The sequence below is a fragment of the Pezoporus flaviventris genome, unplaced genomic scaffold (assembly GCF_033815535.1).
Source record: "Pezoporus flaviventris isolate CSIRO_AGI_PZ_B2104156 unplaced genomic scaffold, CSIRO_AGI_Pfla_v1 ptg000045l, whole genome shotgun sequence".
NCBI classification, from domain to species: Eukaryota; Metazoa; Chordata; class Aves; order Psittaciformes; family Psittacidae; genus Pezoporus; species Pezoporus flaviventris.
This window is the reverse complement of record NW_026892593.1, coordinates 31725784-31746094: the sequence shown is the minus strand read 5'-3', so window position 1 is coordinate 31746094 and position 20311 is coordinate 31725784. Positions and strand designations below refer to the sequence as shown.

Below are 20311 nucleotides of genomic sequence, written 5' to 3'. Positions count from 1 at the left end.
ATATATTGTAAAATTCGTATCATTATAAGCAATTATAATCACTGCATAAAGCAAACCAGATAGAAGATAACACCCGCCTAAACCTAAAATTGCCATAATAGTATCAAGCTTTCTGCTTAAACCAGTCTTTTTCATCTTAACAAAAAGTGTGTTTTGAATGACCTTTTCAGGCAATGGACATTTCAGCTCGTTTCAGGACAACAGCCTATTCTTAATTTACTATTGTTTAAGTTCAAGGAACACCCAGGAATAGCTAACTGAATAAATAACAGTCTGGTATTAGGATCTCTGCTTTTTCCCCAGCCTTCCCCCTGTTTGCTGTCCTGTGGTTTTTGTCTTGCTAGATACACATTAACCTGTTAGACTGACCTTCCCTTCCCTCCCAATCCCTACAACACATTACAATTCTTTAAAAAGACAACTTGAGAGAGACTGCCTTTTGGTAAACCTCCTAAAGCGAGCTCTACAGACTGCTCTGGCATGCGTTGTGTACATGCATCTGTCATGAAAATTTGATGACAAATCATCTGTTTCCTGACAGATAGGCTGCACTGACTTCAAATTCCCATGAAAAGTCTTTGTCCACCAGGAAGAAAAACATTCTCCCTTAAAGCAGTGATCATTCTCCAGCTTGACTTCAATCCTCCATTTGCTTTAGTCTGTATTATCATTTATTTGTGTTATAATTTTTCCGGATCAATTAAAGCCTGTCGCAAGATACATCTTCCTGATCATCTTTTGGGAAAATGTAAAGAGACGGGAACTAATGAAAGGAATGAAAGCAAATGTTTCACAGCAATAATGCTGTTTCCAGAGGGTGAGAAATGAAGATCCTTTTTAAGACTGACCTACCCCAGTTTGTTTAAAACTAAACTGAACTCGAACTGATAAACTACTCTTTTGAGATTAACCTGAATAGTGTACATTGAGCAAAACACTGTAAATTTAAACATACCTGAGTTGGAGTCAAACTTCGTTTCTGACCTGCAAAAGAAAATAAAAAGATCATAAGTTACAAGAACTGATTTATGCCACAAAAGCCATTTATCAGACTGATCCCCCCAGCAAACATCATCTTTAACAAGACTGCCTACTTCTGTATGTTAATATTTAATGCATTTATGGGCATTTGAACCCAAATAGTAACTATTATCTTTAATATCTGTTTTTTTTTAATAGCGTCAAGTTAAAAAGAAGATATTTTAAAAGACAAATCACAAAATGAATGCAGAAAATAGAATATAAATTCAAACCAGGATTTAACTGTATGCTGTGAATCATGGCACACAGTTGTTCCTATGAAATAAATATTGTTTTCATTCATTTTCATTTTTGAAAAGTCATTAAGAGGATTTAATTTATTCATGAATGTTTCCAATCTATTTTTGAAGCAGATACCATTTCATTAATGTCATATGTATTGTATCCAATGATCTGTACTTAATTGTACAACATCCTAGGAGGGTTTTGTTTGTGTGTGTCTTCAATTTACTCACTCTGCACATAGGAATAAGCGGTTTGATTTCCTTAAAAGTGGAAAGCAGGGGGTGGGAGAGAGGGAGAGAGGAAGGGAGCCAGACCTAAGTTTTAACTTGTTTTAAAAGTCTTTGTAAAAAGACAATGATGTGTGCATTATGCACCATTAGCTTTGGTTGTGCACTGCAGATTTTTCCCTCTCTAACAAGCACCGTTTTCTTCTAAGGGCTTAGCACTTAGCAAATGAACCCTATAACCTGTATATTTAATAAAAGGAAGAAAAAATTAGCCCTTGTGGGAACATCATGTTTCAGATATAGGTTAATAATACTTGTAAATGTAGAAGCCTTTGAAGATCTCAATTCAACTGTGGGAAAACTTAAGTTGGGTAATTACTCTCAAGATGCTGCTGATGTGCTGTCAAGCAGAATTAACCCTATGACTAGGCCTATCTACACAATCTGCTTTAGGACAGCATTGTCTATATCGGGCTCTCAAACCAATTAACAGGCATGTTCCAATCAGATTTATATCGCCCACTAACAATCAATTGCACACACGGTCATGGCTGTCACAGCAGGACGCGAGGTCCGACCAGCAGGAGACCTGTTAAAGGATGTTACGTTGGCAGCAAAATGCACTTCCCCACAAATTCCAAGGAGGAAGTACAATGTTGGATCCTTTTACATTGCAACAAGCAGGGGATGTTTTGGGGGAAGTTACAGTCCTTTTTTTCAAAAATAAATGACTGAAGCTCAAGAACTAATTGCAGGTTTATTTTTTCTTTTAGTTTGAAAGCTTGCACATGCAGGTACGTGTAGATGTATTTTATATGTGCTCCATATATTTTATATAATTGGCACTGTAATTCCATACCAAAGATCTATGCTACAGCCAACAAATATCAAAGCAATCATGGTTTAAAAAATGAACACATTCACACTATTAGCTACAGATAAAGCCAAGAAAGGAAACAACTCCCTTCTTCCTTCCTGCTCATTCTCCACCTTCTCCCAGTGCTCCCAGTCCTTTATGTCTTAAATATAACTCTCAAGTGGCAAAGAGATGGAAGGGAAAAACATACTTATGTTCTTAACTGGTACTAATAAAGTACCACCAAAAGCACGGAACAAAGAAAGTGTGCTGTAGATGTGCCTTCACGAATATCACCACCAGTAACTGCCATGAGCAGTGTATTTCATTTGGTATTTATGACCAGCAGGATAAAGTCCCCACCTTACCAAAAGTGTGTGCTGGTAACTGGGAGGAATTCCACTGAGTTCCAGGTAAAACTCAGCATTGTATTTACAATATTCTCCTCAAGCTGCAGCCTAGAGGACCGTCTAGACTATTCTCTCATGCGCATCACTGTATCAGCAGCACCTCATGACCTACACGGTCAGAGCCAACATATGAATCTTACCCTCAGTGTCTGTTTATCTGCACGATCAACTTCTTGCTGCTTAAATTCCTTATACTTGGTGTAAGTTGGACAAAGACCTTGATCCTCAGCCTGCATGGCTTGACACGGCCATACACACTGCAACCTGCAGCATCAAGAAGCTGTCCCAGAGGCCAACACTGCAGTGAGTACATGAGGAGGAGGGTCACCAGGGTCACTGGGCACTGTAATGTGTACCAAAGCCCCAAACAGTCATAAATTACTGGACACAAATCAGAAAGCTGATATGGGGTGATAAATGAATAGAACTTTGTCTAGCAACAGAGGAATAGCTATGAAAGAAAACACAACATGGGAGGTAGCATTAGAAGCCATCAAGAGGGGAGGGTCACCTACTTTATGGTCACCATGTCACCTTGGGAAAACAATGCAAAACTTAGGACACAGCATTACAGAGATTGTCAAGAGATCTTAGAAGGGCACAGAAAAAAGGGAGGAAAATACCGAAGTGTCTTTGGCACTGCAAATAAGCAACAAGTAGTAGATGTGAGAGAAGCACCATGCAAGAACACAGTCACCTTGAGTACTTGAAGGAATGACCAAACTTTCAGCGATTTCGGTCAACCAGGACTTTTCCCCTAGATCTGCCAGTATCTACATATTTTTCTTGACAGCATACTAGACAAAGGTATCAGACATTAGTTGCACATAGACGTTAAAAATATGCAACTAAAAAATGGCCAATAGGTTAAAAATAAATGCTGAAAGTATGTCCCAAGGGGATGTTCTGCTACACACAAGCATATTCACTCTGACTCCTTTATGCTTCTAGAACTACTGTCAACTAGAAGGAAAACTTCTTTATATATTATTTTTTATCATTGTACATACTCTGATAGCCAACCTAAGCATCCTACCAGACAACATTCACCTTACAGAGGCAGGCATTGACTGTACAAACTGCCTTTCATCACACTCAGAAGGGGATAAAAACAACAACCACAAGCACAGAATAGCCTTGCACATATTTTCTCTACTTTTGTCACATAGGAGTACTCTGAAAGTCAGGGAATCATTCACAAATATCTTCATAAAGAAATCTATACGCATGAATGAGAGCAAGAGGGTATTTATAAAGTGCTTTCTAACTGTGATATGGCTCAAATATATGCAACACATGGCAATACAAAAGCCAAGTAGCTCAGCTACCAACACAATATGCAAGGAAATAGTGAGCTACTGGAAAGGTTTAGCTAAAAGCAAGGTGCTGCGATACTTTTAAAGATCCCAGAAATAATGAAAACAAACACAAACAATAAAACTCATGATGGTCATTTTATCTGTACTGCAAAGAGGTGCAGGATTTCTATCTGCTCCTTTTGAAAGGCACCGTAAACCAGATGCTCAGACTGCCAAGTACTGAGAAAGAAAGAGGAACTGAGTAATGATACTCGGCATGTGTTCCTAAAGTGTGGATTTTGAGCTATTGCTTTCCAAAGCATGACTGAACTGCAGTCACACAGGGCCACGTACTATAGCATGACCAGATACACTGCAACTGAAGGTAACACACGTTTGCTGTTTGCCATTAAAACAGGCTTTTGGCAGGGAGAGGTGAAAGAGGATTTACTGCAGAACCTCTACTGTTGCGTTACAACTGCCTTTTTCTTTCACGTGTCTTGATGAAATCTTCAATGGGTTTTGTTGAAGCCCAACACTGGGAATAGCCTTTGAAAGCCCTACAGCTCTCTCAGAAAGCACCTGATGAACCCTCTGCAGTTCTAAACCTTTTGTTTTAACACTGAAGGGTCATTGACTCCTCTTGGCTTTGCATTAGCAGTTTATACCAGGCTGTTCCTTTGCAAGGTTTTGCTTCAAGTATGCTAAACACAACATTGGTAGGGGCAGACATTCAGAATACCCCTCCCCTCTGAAAAGGACTCTGAATAAAGATGTGTTACAGATGTAAAGGTTATAGGTGCAGCTCTGGTACAGCTTCGTTTTCAAAGAAAGAACTTTACTTCGTATTGGCATGGGCAGTTTGCTGAAAAAACAGGGATCGAGCAGGCTCCTGATGCAGTCCAAGCCAACCGATGTCCTGGCCCAGGTGACTGAGCAGAATAATATCATTCCTCTGTCTTTGCTGTTTGCCTCCAATAGTACAGCAAATACCACTCTGGAATACCAGTGTTCTTGGTTACATCAATGCTAGCAAGCTAAAGAAGGCCAGGATGGAAATGGTCAGTTGTAAACATGTCCCTGGACACCGTGTTGGCCTGTATCATGTTCATGAGAACTAGCACTCTCCTAGACAAGTCCTGGCCAAGCTGCAGGGGATGCTCATGCCAGCCACCACTGCCTACCACAACCAGGATGAACCAGTCCACTCTGTTTCAGAGGAGAGTAATTTAGGCTAACGAACACAAGCCATGTCTTGTCACTTGCCTTAGGGCTGGAGAACAGACTTTTGTCCATTTTATTTACATGCATGGATACAGCCCTTCTGAAAATGCAAACTATTGCTTGGAAGCAGTCACTGATCTCACTCATGAGCCTGAGTTCCAAAGAACAAGGCAAGCTTCCAGAAAGAAAAACACAGCAGTATTCCAACATAAAAATTAATCCCTGATGTAACTACCTAGGAATTTATGAGACCCGCACCATCAGGGAATTTGAGAAGCCCCCAGGCATCAAGAACCAACCAGTTCTTTGGGCAGCAGAAGGAGTAAAGCCTGGCTTGCTGCTGCGTTGTGGCTACAGGACAGATCCTAGAGTGTCTAAGGTGGCAAAACTACTCTCAGGTACTTCCCAGAGCGGGACATTCATAACGCCTCTCCCCCTTCCACCCTCATGTGAATTCTCTGTTATAATACAGTAATACATATATTATTTACAATAATATTATCTGTTATAATCTAATAATATAGTTGAACTCTTGCTCAGGTCTCCCCTCAGAGAGGGATTGAATGTGCAAGAATTTCATGAAAGTTTGAAGAACTTAATATCTCTGAGGTCTTATAGCTACTCCCCTGCCAAATTTGGCTGAAATTGGCAAGTAGATTAAATTATACAGTTCTCTCATTAGGAAAGGACTGACAAACAGACAGCATCATGCTGCAAGCATCCTTAGGAAGCCTAGTTAAAGATATGGTTTTAATCTTGCTTGCCAAGACAACAGAAAAAGGACTGATTCCACGTTGATGGGTGCTGTGACAGTTTCTGTTTGCATACTGATGAAAAGCCAAACTCAAAAAGAGCATTTTAACATCATGCTTCTGGGTGAGTTCTGTCTCAGAGTTTAGTTTCATGTGAGAGTTAAAAACAGGTAAATATAGAAATCTGCAGCTTCTGCAGTTAAAATCTGTAACAATCCACCCTACCTGAATATGTAGGGTACATACACACACAGAGTGAAGCATAATGTAGGTTAAGACCTGCTGAAAATTAGTTCTTCCAAGCAGGGTGAGTGAGGAACAGTCAATGCAAAGCAGTGTGAACTTCAAACAGGGGAAATGACAACCAGACTTTAAGGTTTACAAAGAATTCATTGAGATTTGATAGTGAAATATATCAATGAAATTCTTAATAAAATCTATCTATACATCTCTCTAGCATTATGGAAATCTTTGCATGTATTTCCTCTTATTTTGAAGTACCCTGAACAAGGATTTGCAATTCAGCTGTGCTCAGCAATAGGTAAATCAAAGCAATTTCGCAGGCTTGTCTCAATGAGACCTTAAAATATTTAAAATGTTTAATTTCAAGCCCCTTTTTCATTCTTTTGTTGGTTTTTGGTGTTTTCTTTTTTTGGATTCCTAGCACATTTCTCCTAAGAAATCTACATCCATATTTGCCTTTTGGAAAGGATACTCATTGAAATGTCCTCTGCCTAGCAAAGGGATGTAAGATCCCTCGTATTCCCGTCCTTGTTTTCACTGCCAGAGGTGTTATTATCCAGAGAACACAAGCAGCAGGAAACTGCAGGTTTGCTGTTCTTTTGGCTTGTAGCTGGCAGCCTTATCCAGTGGCCTTGGCCTGCAGTAATTCAGACTGTGCATTAATGCATTTCTGGGAGGCAACCAGCTGAGTACAATAGAGCAGATCTACTGAAGAAACAAGACCACGGGGCTCATGGACTGAGGAGAAAAATGAGATGAAGTGTTTCTCTTTTTCCAAACTTGCTCTTGCTTTCCGAACGCAAGAATCTTGCCAGACTTCATTGCTTATATGAGGGTAGTGAAACGAACGTTCATCACCAGACAAGAAGCTGCCAGTTAGAGGATATTAAACACTACCCATGAGTTGATTAGGAGTGCAGAATCATTTGCTACAATGACCGCAGTTCCACTACGCCGTGCTTGCCAAGCATCCAGTGAAGAGAGCTTTTCCAGGAGGGCTGCCCAGCAGCTCCACCCAAGGGCAGAATTGTACCGTTCTTCCTCCAAGGGGCTCCTGGGGATCAAGAGGACAAAGCCCTGCTCCAAACCACCACAGCAAATAGTAATCACTAGGTCAAGTGCCAGCTGTGGCCCCATGCACAGCTGTGATAAGCTGTGCACAACTTAGCACATTTTCAGCATCCCAGTAGGATTAGATGTGGATTCAGCATTCAGGTACTTTCAGATGTGGAAGATGCCATGGGCTGTATTCACAGAGCAACCTGGTTGCAGGGACTGCAGTAAATAAGGCATTCGTATTGATGGTCATCTTTAGAGGTAACTTAAACCTCCAGACTCTAGATGGCTCTGAGGAAGATGAACTCTGCCATCTTGATTTTTGGTGAGATGATCAGGAGTGCACAAAAATTTCCCATCCAGCAGTGACATGCCAGACCCAAAACAATGGCTGGTTTTAACCAAAACATGATGAAGCAAGAAATCGACTGGAATGGGTTGCCCAGGGAGGTTGTGAATGCTCCATCCCTGGCAGTGTTCAAGGCCAGGTTGGACGAGGCCTTGGGTGACATGGTTTAGTGTTAAGGTGTCCCTGCCCACGGCAGGGGGGTTGGAACTAGATGATCTTAAGGTCCTTTCCAACCCTAACTATTCTATGATTCTATGATAGCAACTTTCCTAATTTTTAACACCATCAGCCTTTTCTAGGGGACAGTCACCAAAAAAATGCAGGAACTGTTGCAAGTTTTAGGATCATAGAATCATAGAACCGTTAGGGTTGGAAAGGACCTTAAGATCATCTAGTTCCAACCCCCCTGCCATGGGCAGGGACACCTCACACTAAACCATGCCACCCAAGGCTCTGTCCAACCTGGCCTTGAACACTGCCAGGGATGGAGCATTCACAACCTCCCTGGGCAACCCATTCCAGTGCCTCACCACCTTAACAGGAAAGAATTTCCTCCTTATATCCAATCTAAACTTCCCCTGTTTAAGTTTTAACCCGTTACCCCTTGTCCTATCACTACAGTCCCTAATGAAGAGTCCCTCCCCAGCATCCCTATAGGCCTCCTTCAGATACTGGAAGGCTGCTCTGAGGTCTCCACGCAGCCTTCTCTTCTCCAGGCTGAACAGCCCCAACTTTCTCAGCCTGTCTTCATACAGGAGGTGCTCCAGTCCCCTGATCATCCTCGTGGCCCTTCTCTGGACTTGTTCCAACAGTTCCATGTCCTTTTTATGTTGAGGACACCAGAACTGCACACAATACTCCAAGTGAGGTCAAGCTTCTTGGAGCAACCCTAGTAAATATCTGGGTTTGGATGAGAACTGTTTGGTAATACTGCCTGATGACTGATTGAGCCAGCTTGTGCCCAGGCAGCCAAGAAGGCCAAGAGCATCCGGGCTTGTATCAGAAATAGTGTGGGCAGCAGTACTAGTAAAGTGATCATTCCCTGTACTTGGCACTGGTGAGGCCATATCTCACATCCTGCTTTCAGTTCTGGGCCCCTCACTACAAGGAAGACATTGAGATGCTGGATCAGGTCCAGAGAAGGGCAACGAAGCTGGTGAAGGGTCTGGGGCACAAGTCTTACGAGGAGCAGCTGAGGGACCTGGGGGGACTTAGTCTGGAGAAGAGAAGGCTCAGGGGAGACCTTATGGCTCTCTACAACTACCTGAAAGGAAGTTGTAGCAAGGTGGGGTTGGTCTCTTCTCCTAAATAACAAGTGATAGGATAAGATGAAATGGCCTCAAGTTGTGCCAGGTGAGGTTAAGACTGGATATTTGGAAAACTTTATTCACCAGAAAGAGCTGTCAAGCATTGGACCAGGCTGCCCAGGAAATTGGTTGAGTCACCATCCCTGGAGGTGTTTAAAAGACATGCAGACGTGGCACTGAGGGACACGGTTTAGTGGTAGACTTGGCAGTACTAGGTTAAGAGTTGGACTTGATGATCTGAAAGGTCTTTTCCAACCTAAAAAATTCTATGACTCTGACATGGTAAGAGCTAACTTACCCCAAACAACTGTCATCAAACAAGCTGCTGGTTTTGACAAAGTTTTGTGAGGAAATGAGAGTCAGTCAGGGCTGATGAAGCTGCTCAAGTAGTTCTATTAGACGTCATTAGAGACACTACAGCAGTTACTTCATATGGGATATCCTAGCCAGATAGCCAGTGCTGATTTGTCATTTGGCCTGCTCAGAGGATATAAAGAAAGCATAAAGACCATTAATTAAGCACTCAGTCCTGGGGCAAGGAAATTCTTTGTACACATCTAGCCCAGTGACTGAAATTCTCCCTTGTGTTGTGAAGTTAAGAGTGGTACAATGCTAATGGCACTGCAATATTGCCCTGTCACGTTGTGTTTTTCTCATGATTTGCTTTTGGATGTCACAGAGATGAGGAAGAGACCTGACACAGTTCAATGAAAATCACATGAAAACATGACATGAATACGGGTATTGCTGTTTCTCCGAGTGCATGTTCAGAAGAGCCAATGCCATTACCAAGAATTCCTTCCAGGAAGCAATAAAGGCAGCACTGGGTGATTTATGAAGACTTGGCAATTCATTCCTTGGCCCTAAAAACTGGAAACTGACACAACAATAATATTTCTTTTTTTTTCAAACGGAAATCATTCTCCCAGGCTTCCCAGTTCCCATCCATACCACATCTTTCTCACAGAGATCCTGCATATGGTAACGGACACGACCGTAGTTTATTAAACATTGAAGAGCTCCTCTTGTATGGCAATAGCAGGAGCTGTGGATTCCACTTGGGTCCATTCTAACCTGCTCTTGCTGTGGCTATGGATAGAATGGTACTTTTGCAGAGTGTACAACAAAATACCTTGGAAAATGGAAGTAGGTGCCATCCTGCAAATACACACAGACCTTAGAAAATGCTGATGATTGGAGTGGTGTAAGTGGCTCCCTGTGAACCGATACTGAAACACACAATCTTCCTGCCATGATAAACATGGCTCAAAAAGTAATAATATGAGCAGGTATAACTGATAAGCACGAGGGTTTTTTTCTTTGGCTGATCAGTTTTCTATCAATCAGATGAGTGTGCTGCACTGTGACATGCTCCAGCTGCACCAGGTGAGGTCCAGTGACAGGGAAGAGATGAAAAAACACCCTAGAGAAAGGTGGGGGAAAGAGGGCTGATGATTTTAGCTTAAGCTTGCAGCTAGGCTGGAGTAAGCATAGCACAAAACCACACAGGGGTTGGCTTGCAGAAAAGGAGGTCCTTGAGATTAGTTTATTGTCTCCCTCATTTATTGCTTTCTATAGGCAGCTGTACCTGGATGTGGGAGACTGTCTGGCATGAAAGTTCAGAGATGGAACAATTAGATTCAAAGGCATGATTATGGATTTTATGTGTGAGGCACCTTTGTAGAAAAAGTCAAAGCATGCTCTCCATAAAGCTTGGGAGGTTTCTCATAACACTAGTACAAGTAGTACATAACACTAGGTAGATGAAGAGATGTTAAATTCCTAATTGTTTCTTTTATCTTTCTTGTGATAGAGACAGAGTTCTGTTTTAGAGACGTACCAAAAACCAGGTCTTTCATCTGGAGTGTAAAATTCATGTGTTCCCTGACCTCATGTGTCACACAGTAATGAAACAACGTAAATCAGAAATGTTAAAAGTTGAAGTTTGTTAATATTACTGCTGAAGCTCCAGTCTCTTTCCCAGTTAAACTGACAGGTCCACAGTCCAAATATATATATTTACAACGACACAAAGGAAAAAAAATTAATGGACACCCAATGAGAAACAAATGGAATGAATGCAAGTTTCAGATTACTATCTGCAATATAAAAAAAAGAAAAGAAATGCTACCATAAAACCAACTTGCATTTTAAATGGGGCAATGGTATTTCTTTGTATTGTACTACCACCTCACTCTTCAGAAAATACTTCGGTGGTTTACACTCTGTTGGAAAATGTAGTAGACAGCATACATTTGGTATTCTCTTATCTATGTTTCCTTCTCACTTTTTTAGCTGGTTGAAGCAGTCACCAAGATACAGGAATGCATCTTCCCTATTTGAGGAAGACATTATATATTTTGGGGTCAGTAAAACAAAAGAAGATAGATCCCTCTTGGCCTCTCCATTTCTTCCCACCTTTGCCAGCCACTTTGGAACAACTGGCTGAATTTGATGCAGACCGGAGGTGGCAAGAGCCACACAAAGACTTTGGGGAGAATGGGGTAAGGCCAGTCCAGCCTTGGGACACATTAGCCAGATGTTTTTTTCAGGTGCCCATTGGCCTGGGATTTATTAAAAATAAAAGCCAACTTCCCTCTTTCCCTCTCTCTCCTCCCATAAAATCCATGGGGAGTCTCCAAGAGAATCAGAAAACAGGGACATTTCCATACAACTCATTTCACATAGAGAAATCCAACTCATTAACTCAAAAGAGTCAAGACTATGCCAAAGCATACTGTGCACTTGAGATAATCACAGGTAAGTCTCATATGGCAGGCTTTTCTCACATTAAATGGATTCAGAAAGCAACTGGAAACTGGTTCACGTTCACTTATGTGAACTACTGCTGTCCAAATCTCACCCCAATAAAAGAAAACAAACTACTCTTTCTCCAGCAGATGATAAAAAGGAAGCCAGTCTTGAAGAGAGAAGGTGAAATCCTTGCTCCATTGCATTTATTTGCCAAATTTGAATTTACTTCAATAGAGCCGGGATTTCGCCCATAAAGATTTAGCTACAGTAAGCAGGGGAACGTCTAAACAGCAGAGTAGAAAACCAGGTTATGGGGACTTTAGATCCCCACTTTGTATCGCCAAGCCAAGCACCACAGTAACACACGACATGAGAATATTGCCTTGGCTGAGTTCACAAACGTCAGTTTTCCAACTCAAAAGATTTACATTATTACTTAAGTTTCTGCAGGTAATCCTCCTAACAGATAAATCAAACCTAACTGAGATGAACTGCTTCTTTCATCTTTGCAGACAGACTCTTGAGAACAACTATCACTGTCACATCTGGTGATACTGGAGCTACATCAGTTTTATCTTCCTTTATAACCTATTACTGACCCAACTTCCTGCATTATTAGCTCTATCCTGACCATCCTGCTTCACGCTGCTATAAAGGAATCTCTTCAAGTGAGATGGACTGAGACAGTGTGAAATGAGGGAAAAAAAACAAGCAAAAACCTGAAATTCTTCATCAGAATGAACACAAGCAGCCAGAAATAATAATAAAAACAGACATACACAACTGAATCCCTGCAGAACAATGCAGTGATTGAGAGAATTCAAGAATTCAATCAGCACTGCTTCTAGCACCAAATTTAGGGCCATAATTCCCACAGTACTTCTAAAGAGCATTTTTCATGCAATACAATTTCTTTCTTAGTCCTTAACTGAATCCCTAAACCAGCTCTCCATGTGTGCTAATAGGGATGGAAGAAAATGCAGTAAGTATTGCAATTTTCCTGACTTTCGTTTTCTTAACTGCTTGGATTCCCCCCAAAAATCTACTTTTTTCTCCGTTATCAGATAGAATGCTGTAGCATGGATGCAACGTGGCCGTCTGGGATGCAGATCTTAAAGCTCCCTGTGAGTAATGCTAACAGCCAAAACTCAGTATCTGTCAGCACAGTGAAAGACAGCGTTACAATTACATGGCATGGCTGCATATGAGAAATAAAAAAAAAGAATTATTACTTTTTTTCTGTCAAATCACCTATTTTATCTGAAGGTTATATCTTATTTCGTAAATTATTTATTTACTAAATATTTACTAAATCTTTACTATAAGACTAATTTTACTATAGCATTATTATTTACATTTCTTCTTTCGTACCCCTTATCAATTTGAATGACTGAAATGATTTTATGCAATTACCTAAGTACTGGAATATGAACAAAATCACACAAGAACACAGCACACAAACTAAGAGACAGAAATCTCAAAGCTATATTTAGCATACTCACTTGAATAAAGGAGTCCCACAAACAACACATTTGTATATTCCTTGAGCTTTATGATGTGTGTACTCCCCCTCAAAGGCACTGGGAAAACAACAATACTACATTTTAAAAATAAATTCAGGAATCTGGGGGGGTTAACTATTAAATTAGCCAAGACTTAAGGAAAACGTTACAGAAAGAAAGAAAAAAAAAGAGCAAACCACGATTTAAAAGTTGGCAGTTGCGTTTTATTAAAGGCAGCAAATAAAGCAGGCGCAGGAAAAGGGGAATGTCCTCATTAGCGTGCCTCAGGTGTTACGTACCATGCAAGAGGAAGCAAGCTGTCCCACAGTTCTCAACAACAACAAAAAGGGAAAATCTGGACTCTTCCCCCTGTTTGGCAAGTGTTAACTTTGTGTAAACAGGGCTGTCTGATGTGGGGCTGAGCCTGCCTAGGACGGGCTCTGGGTCTGCCTGGGGAGCATGCCAGCAGCGGTGGGCTCGGCTGCTGAGGTGGCCGAGGTGTGAAGCATCCGGTGCTGACCTGGTGCTGGGTGAGGCTGCGATGGGCTGCCGGGGCGCAGAGGCATTGTAGCTGAAAATACAATAATTGCTCCGCGATTTCAAGCTGTGCACGCCTTATATTTTTAGTTGAAAAGCAATATTACAGCTTTAAGGGAATATTTTTCTAAGTTAACAATCTAAAAGGCTAGGAGGTCATTCATCTAATACGAATCAGCTGCACTCGCCCAACAAAAAGCCTATGTGCTCAGCAGCTTGTTTTTATTATCCTTTCACCCTTTTTATGAGGTCCAATTTTTTTTTATAAACAGGATTTTTAAGAATGACCTAATCTCCGATTGTTTGTGTGCATTAAATCACGTTGTTGGTCCCGTACACAAGAGTGAGGAGGGCCGGGGTGGGGGGACGCAGGCTCCCGGCAGAGGCCAGCATCCCCCTGCCCTTCTGGGGCTGCGGCAGATGAAGGGGGCCGGGGCGGAGAGGGGGAACACCAACCTGCTGCTCCCCCTTTCCCAGCAGATTCGGTACGTGCTGTCGGGAAGAGCGCTGCTGGTTAACTGGGACCCCACATGCAGTGGAGAGCTCTTTCAGGTCATGAATGAAAACAAGCAGTTACATCATTAGTACGTTTGGAGCAGAGGTAAAGCCAGGGCCTTATGCCAAGCTCAGTGGTATAAATTAGACAACAAAAAATGGCTAGGCCTTGGCAAGTTACCTTCATGCTGGAATCAGCTGAGAGAGACTTTATTCACTAAAAACAATCTTGGAAGCGAGTCTGCCTTTTTTTTCCTCCAGGACTCAGGGCTGGCTTCCAGCGACTAAAGCCATGTGAGGGCAGTTATTGAAAATTTTTGACATTCCAACCACAAATGAGCCAATAAATACCTTCTCCACATGTGCTTCAAAAAGAAATTGGAGTGGGGTGGAAAAGAACTAAATTATGCTACCTTCTTTCTGCAGCCAAAACGTCTATACTTACAATGGCCACCTTCAAACCTCCAGCCTCCTGGCATGGGGCCATTTCCCTCGTGGTTCTGCTTACTGCGATGTCTTCCAAAAAAAAGTGTATCTAAACTGCTATTACTTCCACACATTTCGTAGTAAACTAAAAACAGACTCTAAACATGAGCCGGGTGACTTTATAAGACATGCAGTGTTCATTAAAACAGAAAGTCACACAAGACCCCTGGCCTTGGCCCCCATGCTGCAGATGCTTGTCTTTGCAGTGGTGTTAATTTGTAGGGGTTAGTAAACAAGTGCAGAAATCCCAGGGTAAAAAAAAAAAAATAACAAAGCCAAAAACTTGGTGGGGAAGGTGAGGAAGCACCAGGAAGAGGAGGCGGAGAACAGAAAGATGCCTGTGCTGTGAGGACTGTGTTTCCTTCATCCTGCCTTACCTTTCAGTCCCCTTCTCCTGAGTGACATGGTACTGCAAGGGTGTCAGCCGCTTCCTCAGCTCCTCCTGGGAAAAGACCACCTTACAGTCCTTTTTATCCCTACATGACCCTGCAAAAGGGAGAGGATATGGGAGAAGGAGCCTTTTTAGCTTAAATCCTGAATAATTGCTTTGGCAGACGGCCACAGCATAGCTTCTGCATTCACTTGTCAATGACCAGACCGGTCCCTAATGCACGAAGAATGGCTCAGCTGAACTGCAGCTGATTATTTCTTCAAATCCAAGTTTAAAAAAGAATTTTGTTTGAGTGCCAGGTGATTCCACTGGAGCAGTGACAACGTGCTACAGCCAAAGCCCTTCGGTGTGTTATACACTGAATGGTTGCGCACACAAAATCATTCACAAGAAAGGAACATTTTTCCAACCATTATAAAAAAAAAGAGAAAAAAAATCTGCAAAACAAAAACTAACTGCAGCTGAAAGGTTCTTTGCAAGACATCTGTATTGGAGACTAATGGTAATGGGCATATGATGTTCAGCCATAACATCCAACAATTCCATTAAATTTTAAAGTAGCTGAAAAACAATTCTGAATCGTTAGAATTCCAGTCAGGTTGATTTAGCTTCTAGTTGCATCCTCATCTTTTCACTTTACAACGTTAACCATTGAATTTTTTCACTGTTGAAGCACTAAAATAGGAGCCCTGAAGTGCAATTCCTTTATGCACAAAGCCGTACAAGGTTCAACAATAAACGTGTAAAAATTAGGGTTGCCACTGAAGTTCCCCCCCCCCCGAAAATCTCATGCTTTGTTTAGTTCACACAGAAAATCACAGGACAACGTAAGGATTACTGTAAAAAATTATTTGTGCAGTGCAAAATTTCACATCAGGAAAGAAAAAACAACAATAAAGCTGCTTTTGAGAATGACAACCCCCAAAGTAGGAACAGAAATTGCCCCATATTCAAGTAACTTTGATAATCGCTTGCAAAAATTAGCTGACAAAATACAGCATGGAAAAAGCTCTCTAATTGTGACAGTAATTAAAATATGGTACAATTAGAAATAAACAGTCCTGACAAAAATATTTTTTGCTAGTAATGTATATACACTCATAAAAAGACCAATTGTGTTCCCAAAGTAGAGGGAACAGAGCTACCCATCTGTATGTCATTTAGTACAGGAGAGGCAATGGCAGGTTTAAATTACATGGTATTGGATTGCAATTTCCTAACATTGGATGCTTTTCTGCTTTTTTACCTTGAGTCATTACTAAGGAGCGTTCATAAAAAGTAGCTTAAAGCACAGATGCTTGCAAATCATTTAAGAAAAGATGTTTCTTTCTTCCTCCCCCTCTTCTTTTCTCATGTTTCTAATGTGTGGGGGTGGGTGAAGAGGGGAGAAAGAAAAAGAATAATGCTGTTGGTCACTACTGACTAACCCTAGGAAGTATTTTCAGGAAGAAAAAAGTAAAATTGAAAACATCTGATTGAAGTAAATAGTGCAAACATAAAAAGCTTTACTAGTGAAAGAAAGGTATTGAAAAGCGACTTTATTTCATAGATTAGAAATTACTTTTGATCTAAACATTCTTAAAAACAGATTGTTTTCCACTCTGAGCCATCTCATTAGCTGTGCTGCAGAGCCTTCGTTTTAATGGCAAGCTTTGAAAGAGCGCTGCTGTATGCCTTTGTTAGCTTCAATCTTATTTGGGAGAGGGATAAAGATTTCATTCCAGGTCTCTTTGTTTGTCTTTCAAGAACCACTAAAGCAGCATTCACACAAATTTTGCAGGAATGTGCCCTGTGCCATAGCTTACAAATTATTTGGTTTTGGTGCACTTAAAGGTCACCTTCCAAATTAGCAAAATTTTCCTACATCCTGGCTTTTCAACCTTAAATGTAAATATTGTTTCCTAACTGTAAGTGAGGTTTGTTCTTTATAACATTTGGTTGCTTATTTAAAGATGTCAAACGCTGGAGGTTTTTATTCTCCGAATGTGCAGGGCTCTAGGACTAATAAGTCTTTCAAAGTATAGCTAACAGGGAAAGGAAGCATATGCATTATATAAATAGCTATTGTTTTGTTGCATTGCACAGCTCAGAAAGAAACTGTTTGAAGACGGTCTTTCATCTGTAATTTCAGTGTTAAGGAGTTGTCTGGAGAGCAGCAAAGAATCTCACAAACCAACACCTCTTCGCTTATAAAAGTATCTACCAATTATTATTTTTTTTAATTCTATTTGCTCCTTAGATGTTGCAAAAAAGCAAACAAAGCATTAACTTCCCACTGGAAAAAAGTCAGAGAAAATGCTGAATGCTTTAAAGAATGCCGGTATTCCCTCTTTTCGCTCTGAATGTTTTTTTCACCTACTTTAAAAATGTAATGCTGTTCTATCAATGGGCTCCCTATATGCACAAGAAAATTGCGATAAGCCATTTGATCCATGCCACGGATCAGAAGTAGGAAGTGTGTTATAAAGGGTTTTTTTCCCCCCACTGTTTTTAATAACTGTGTTTTACAATACAGACAGTATTTATGTCTACAGGGGAATTCTGCCAAACTGCACTGGGGTAAACTGCAAACCACCCCAACAAAGGACTCACCAGGTTTGTAATTTAATAGAGTACACATCAGCAAAAAGCTACAGTTGCATTACAAATAATAAAGAAAATCTCTTAGTGCAGCTCTCAGTACCCAAGGACAACCCTATTCAATTAACTACACTTATTACTTAACTGCTAGCAACAAAAAAAATGGCTCAGCAAATTGATTACACTATTTGAATATTGCCAAAGAGCCAAGGAGGTAAAGCAAAGGATGTAGGAATATGATATTGGAAACAGGGCTAACCCACAGGCCTCAATAAAATGTGAGGAACAATAAAAACTACTCCATGAGACCCTAGGAATACAGTTCTTCAGTTAAGAAAAACATTACTTACAAGAGAGACAAAAGTGCTCAACTTGCATTACAAGAGTGGCTGCTTCCAGTTTTACAACTGTTCCTTTACAGCGTGTTTGAGAGGACTGCTACATGCAATCCAACTGTCTGTATCTTGGGAGGGGAAAACATAAAGCTGCACAAATATATGCCCAACATGGAAGAAACTGCCACTACTAATGCAGCTGTTGTCAAACTCGTTACTGAAGCAGAGAATAGAGGTGCAGGCTGGCCACCTTCCTCAGTCTGGCTCCCCAAAGAAGGAACAAGGTTTGGGCTGTGGGAAGGGCTCTCATTAAGGCAACAAACTACTTCAGGAACTCAGGTGTACAGGCTGGTCCTCGGCTTGGAAATTATGCAGTCCAGGGCAGAAGGAAAAAAAGGCCATCATCTTTACAAACAGTGTGACATCAGTGCGATTGCATTCAAGGTGAGACTGAATTAAATACACAGTGAGAATAACAGAGTCTAGGTTCATCAGAGCTACATTAGGAATTTGGTTTGGATCTCAGTTGTTCTCTGGAGGTGATGCTCTCGACAACGACTTTTAGAAGAGCCCAGGACAGCGATGTTTCTAACTCCAGTTAGATCCCGTTGTTAGGAGAGGCAAACGCTGACCTACAAGGGCAGACAAAATTCCCTGTACATTCCACTGCAGGATATGAGGCCAGATTAAATCTCTCTAATCAGTGCAGCTTGGTGCGTTCATTGGGGTCAGTGCTCATTAGAAGAGCAGAGCATAGGCAACTCTTCCACAAAGAGGCACCAGCATTTCCACTTGATGCCTTCAGCCTTTTGCCAGAAATTACAGCTCTACTGAAGGCTCTTAAGATCCTGGAGCATGATGGAAGGTTTTGCAAAGAAAAGGCCAGGCTCACAAACCTTAAATGCATAAACATAAAACAAAAAGCTGAGGAAGGTGAAACGAACACCAACAGAAACCTTTCTGGAGCCTTCACAGCATTCCTCTGCTTAGGAATGGTTTCTCTGAAAAGCAACACAACGCACACTGCCATTTACCATTCACCTGCAGACTCTGGGCATTTCAGAGTTCAGCTCTGGGCTCCTCCTCTGTACGAATGAAGTGAACAGAAAGTACTTTCTGGGTGTTGACCTGATAATGAAGACATTAGGCATCTCACCTCACATATAAATTCCGTTTTCCATTGACCTTTTCAAATCTGTGGTTCATAAAACAGGCGTGTGCCATTTCCTTCCATATAAGCAATCACAAGAAAACTAGCAATGAGATCCGTCCAGACAGACGGACACAAGTTAGCAGACCATTACTCCTCACCACTCAGCCCTTCACCTGCTCCGGCATGCTGGAGGGTAACTATTAGGGCCTGATATACCCTGAAATACTGTGGAATTTTGCCTGGTGGCTTTCCGTCTTCAAATAGTCTTTCAAACTGTTCTAACAAATTTCTCTTACGTTTTGTTGCTTCCTATCACTGAAATTAACTCAACATTTCAGCTGCATGGAAGACACAGCATACATTTTCTTCCTTCTACGTATGCTTATGTTCCACTGGCGTTAATGGACATTGCAGTCATGCACTGAGCACATACCATTAAGACTTCCTGAATTAAATTCAGCAAGATCAAATGTTCCAGCAGAGCACAGCCATAGAATAAATTGGGCTTCTAGTTTTCAGTACTACTTCTTTTAATATACCCAAGCAGGTTTCTAGGGACCTTCCAGCACGTTTTACTATTCATACACCACCCCAGCTCCAGTCCTGCAATGTGACCTGCATGAGCAAACCCCTGGGAACATGCATAGCTCCAACAGCTACATAAGGGTCTATGAATGTACATCAGATTACAGGATCTGGCTCTAAGTATACATCTTCTATTAAGTATGCATGAAGTATATTAATATTAAATTATTATGATTCTATGATCTCTCTGCTTCCCAAAGCCTGTACCCTCATGAGTGGGTCACACCTTAGTCATCAATGGTAAACTACCTCAAACTGATGTGAAGAGGAATCCTGCAAGGTTAAAAACCAATTGCATACATTTCTTCAAATAAATAGCCTTACATCTGCTGTCACTAACAGTATTATTAAAAGGGGAATCTCTCATTTTTATTATTTCAAATTTTATTTCCACAGTTTATGCCTTTTGTTTACAGTTTTGCCTCTCTTAGGAAAAGGCAAATGCACAACTCACTTCTGTTTAGCCTGTTCTCTGCAGCCTCGAGTTTGCAGCCTTAGCAGAATG

The 20311-nt window shown here is 41.2% G+C and overlaps 1 protein-coding gene across 2 annotated transcripts in view; it reads right to left on the bottom strand.

The window, feature by feature from the left end:
- MSRB3 (methionine sulfoxide reductase B3) overlaps nt 1-20311 on the bottom strand; it is an 84263-nt gene that overhangs the window by 35177 nt on the left and 28775 nt on the right. For both annotated transcript variants that reach the window (XM_061467839.1, XM_061467838.1), the window contains exons 3-5: nt 15140-15248; nt 13245-13322; nt 956-984 (exon numbers count right to left, since the gene is read on the bottom strand). In XM_061467839.1, coding sequence (XP_061323823.1) covers nt 956-984; nt 13245-13322; nt 15140-15248 — 216 coding nt within the window. The remainder of the gene's footprint in view (nt 1-955; nt 985-13244; nt 13323-15139; nt 15249-20311) is intronic.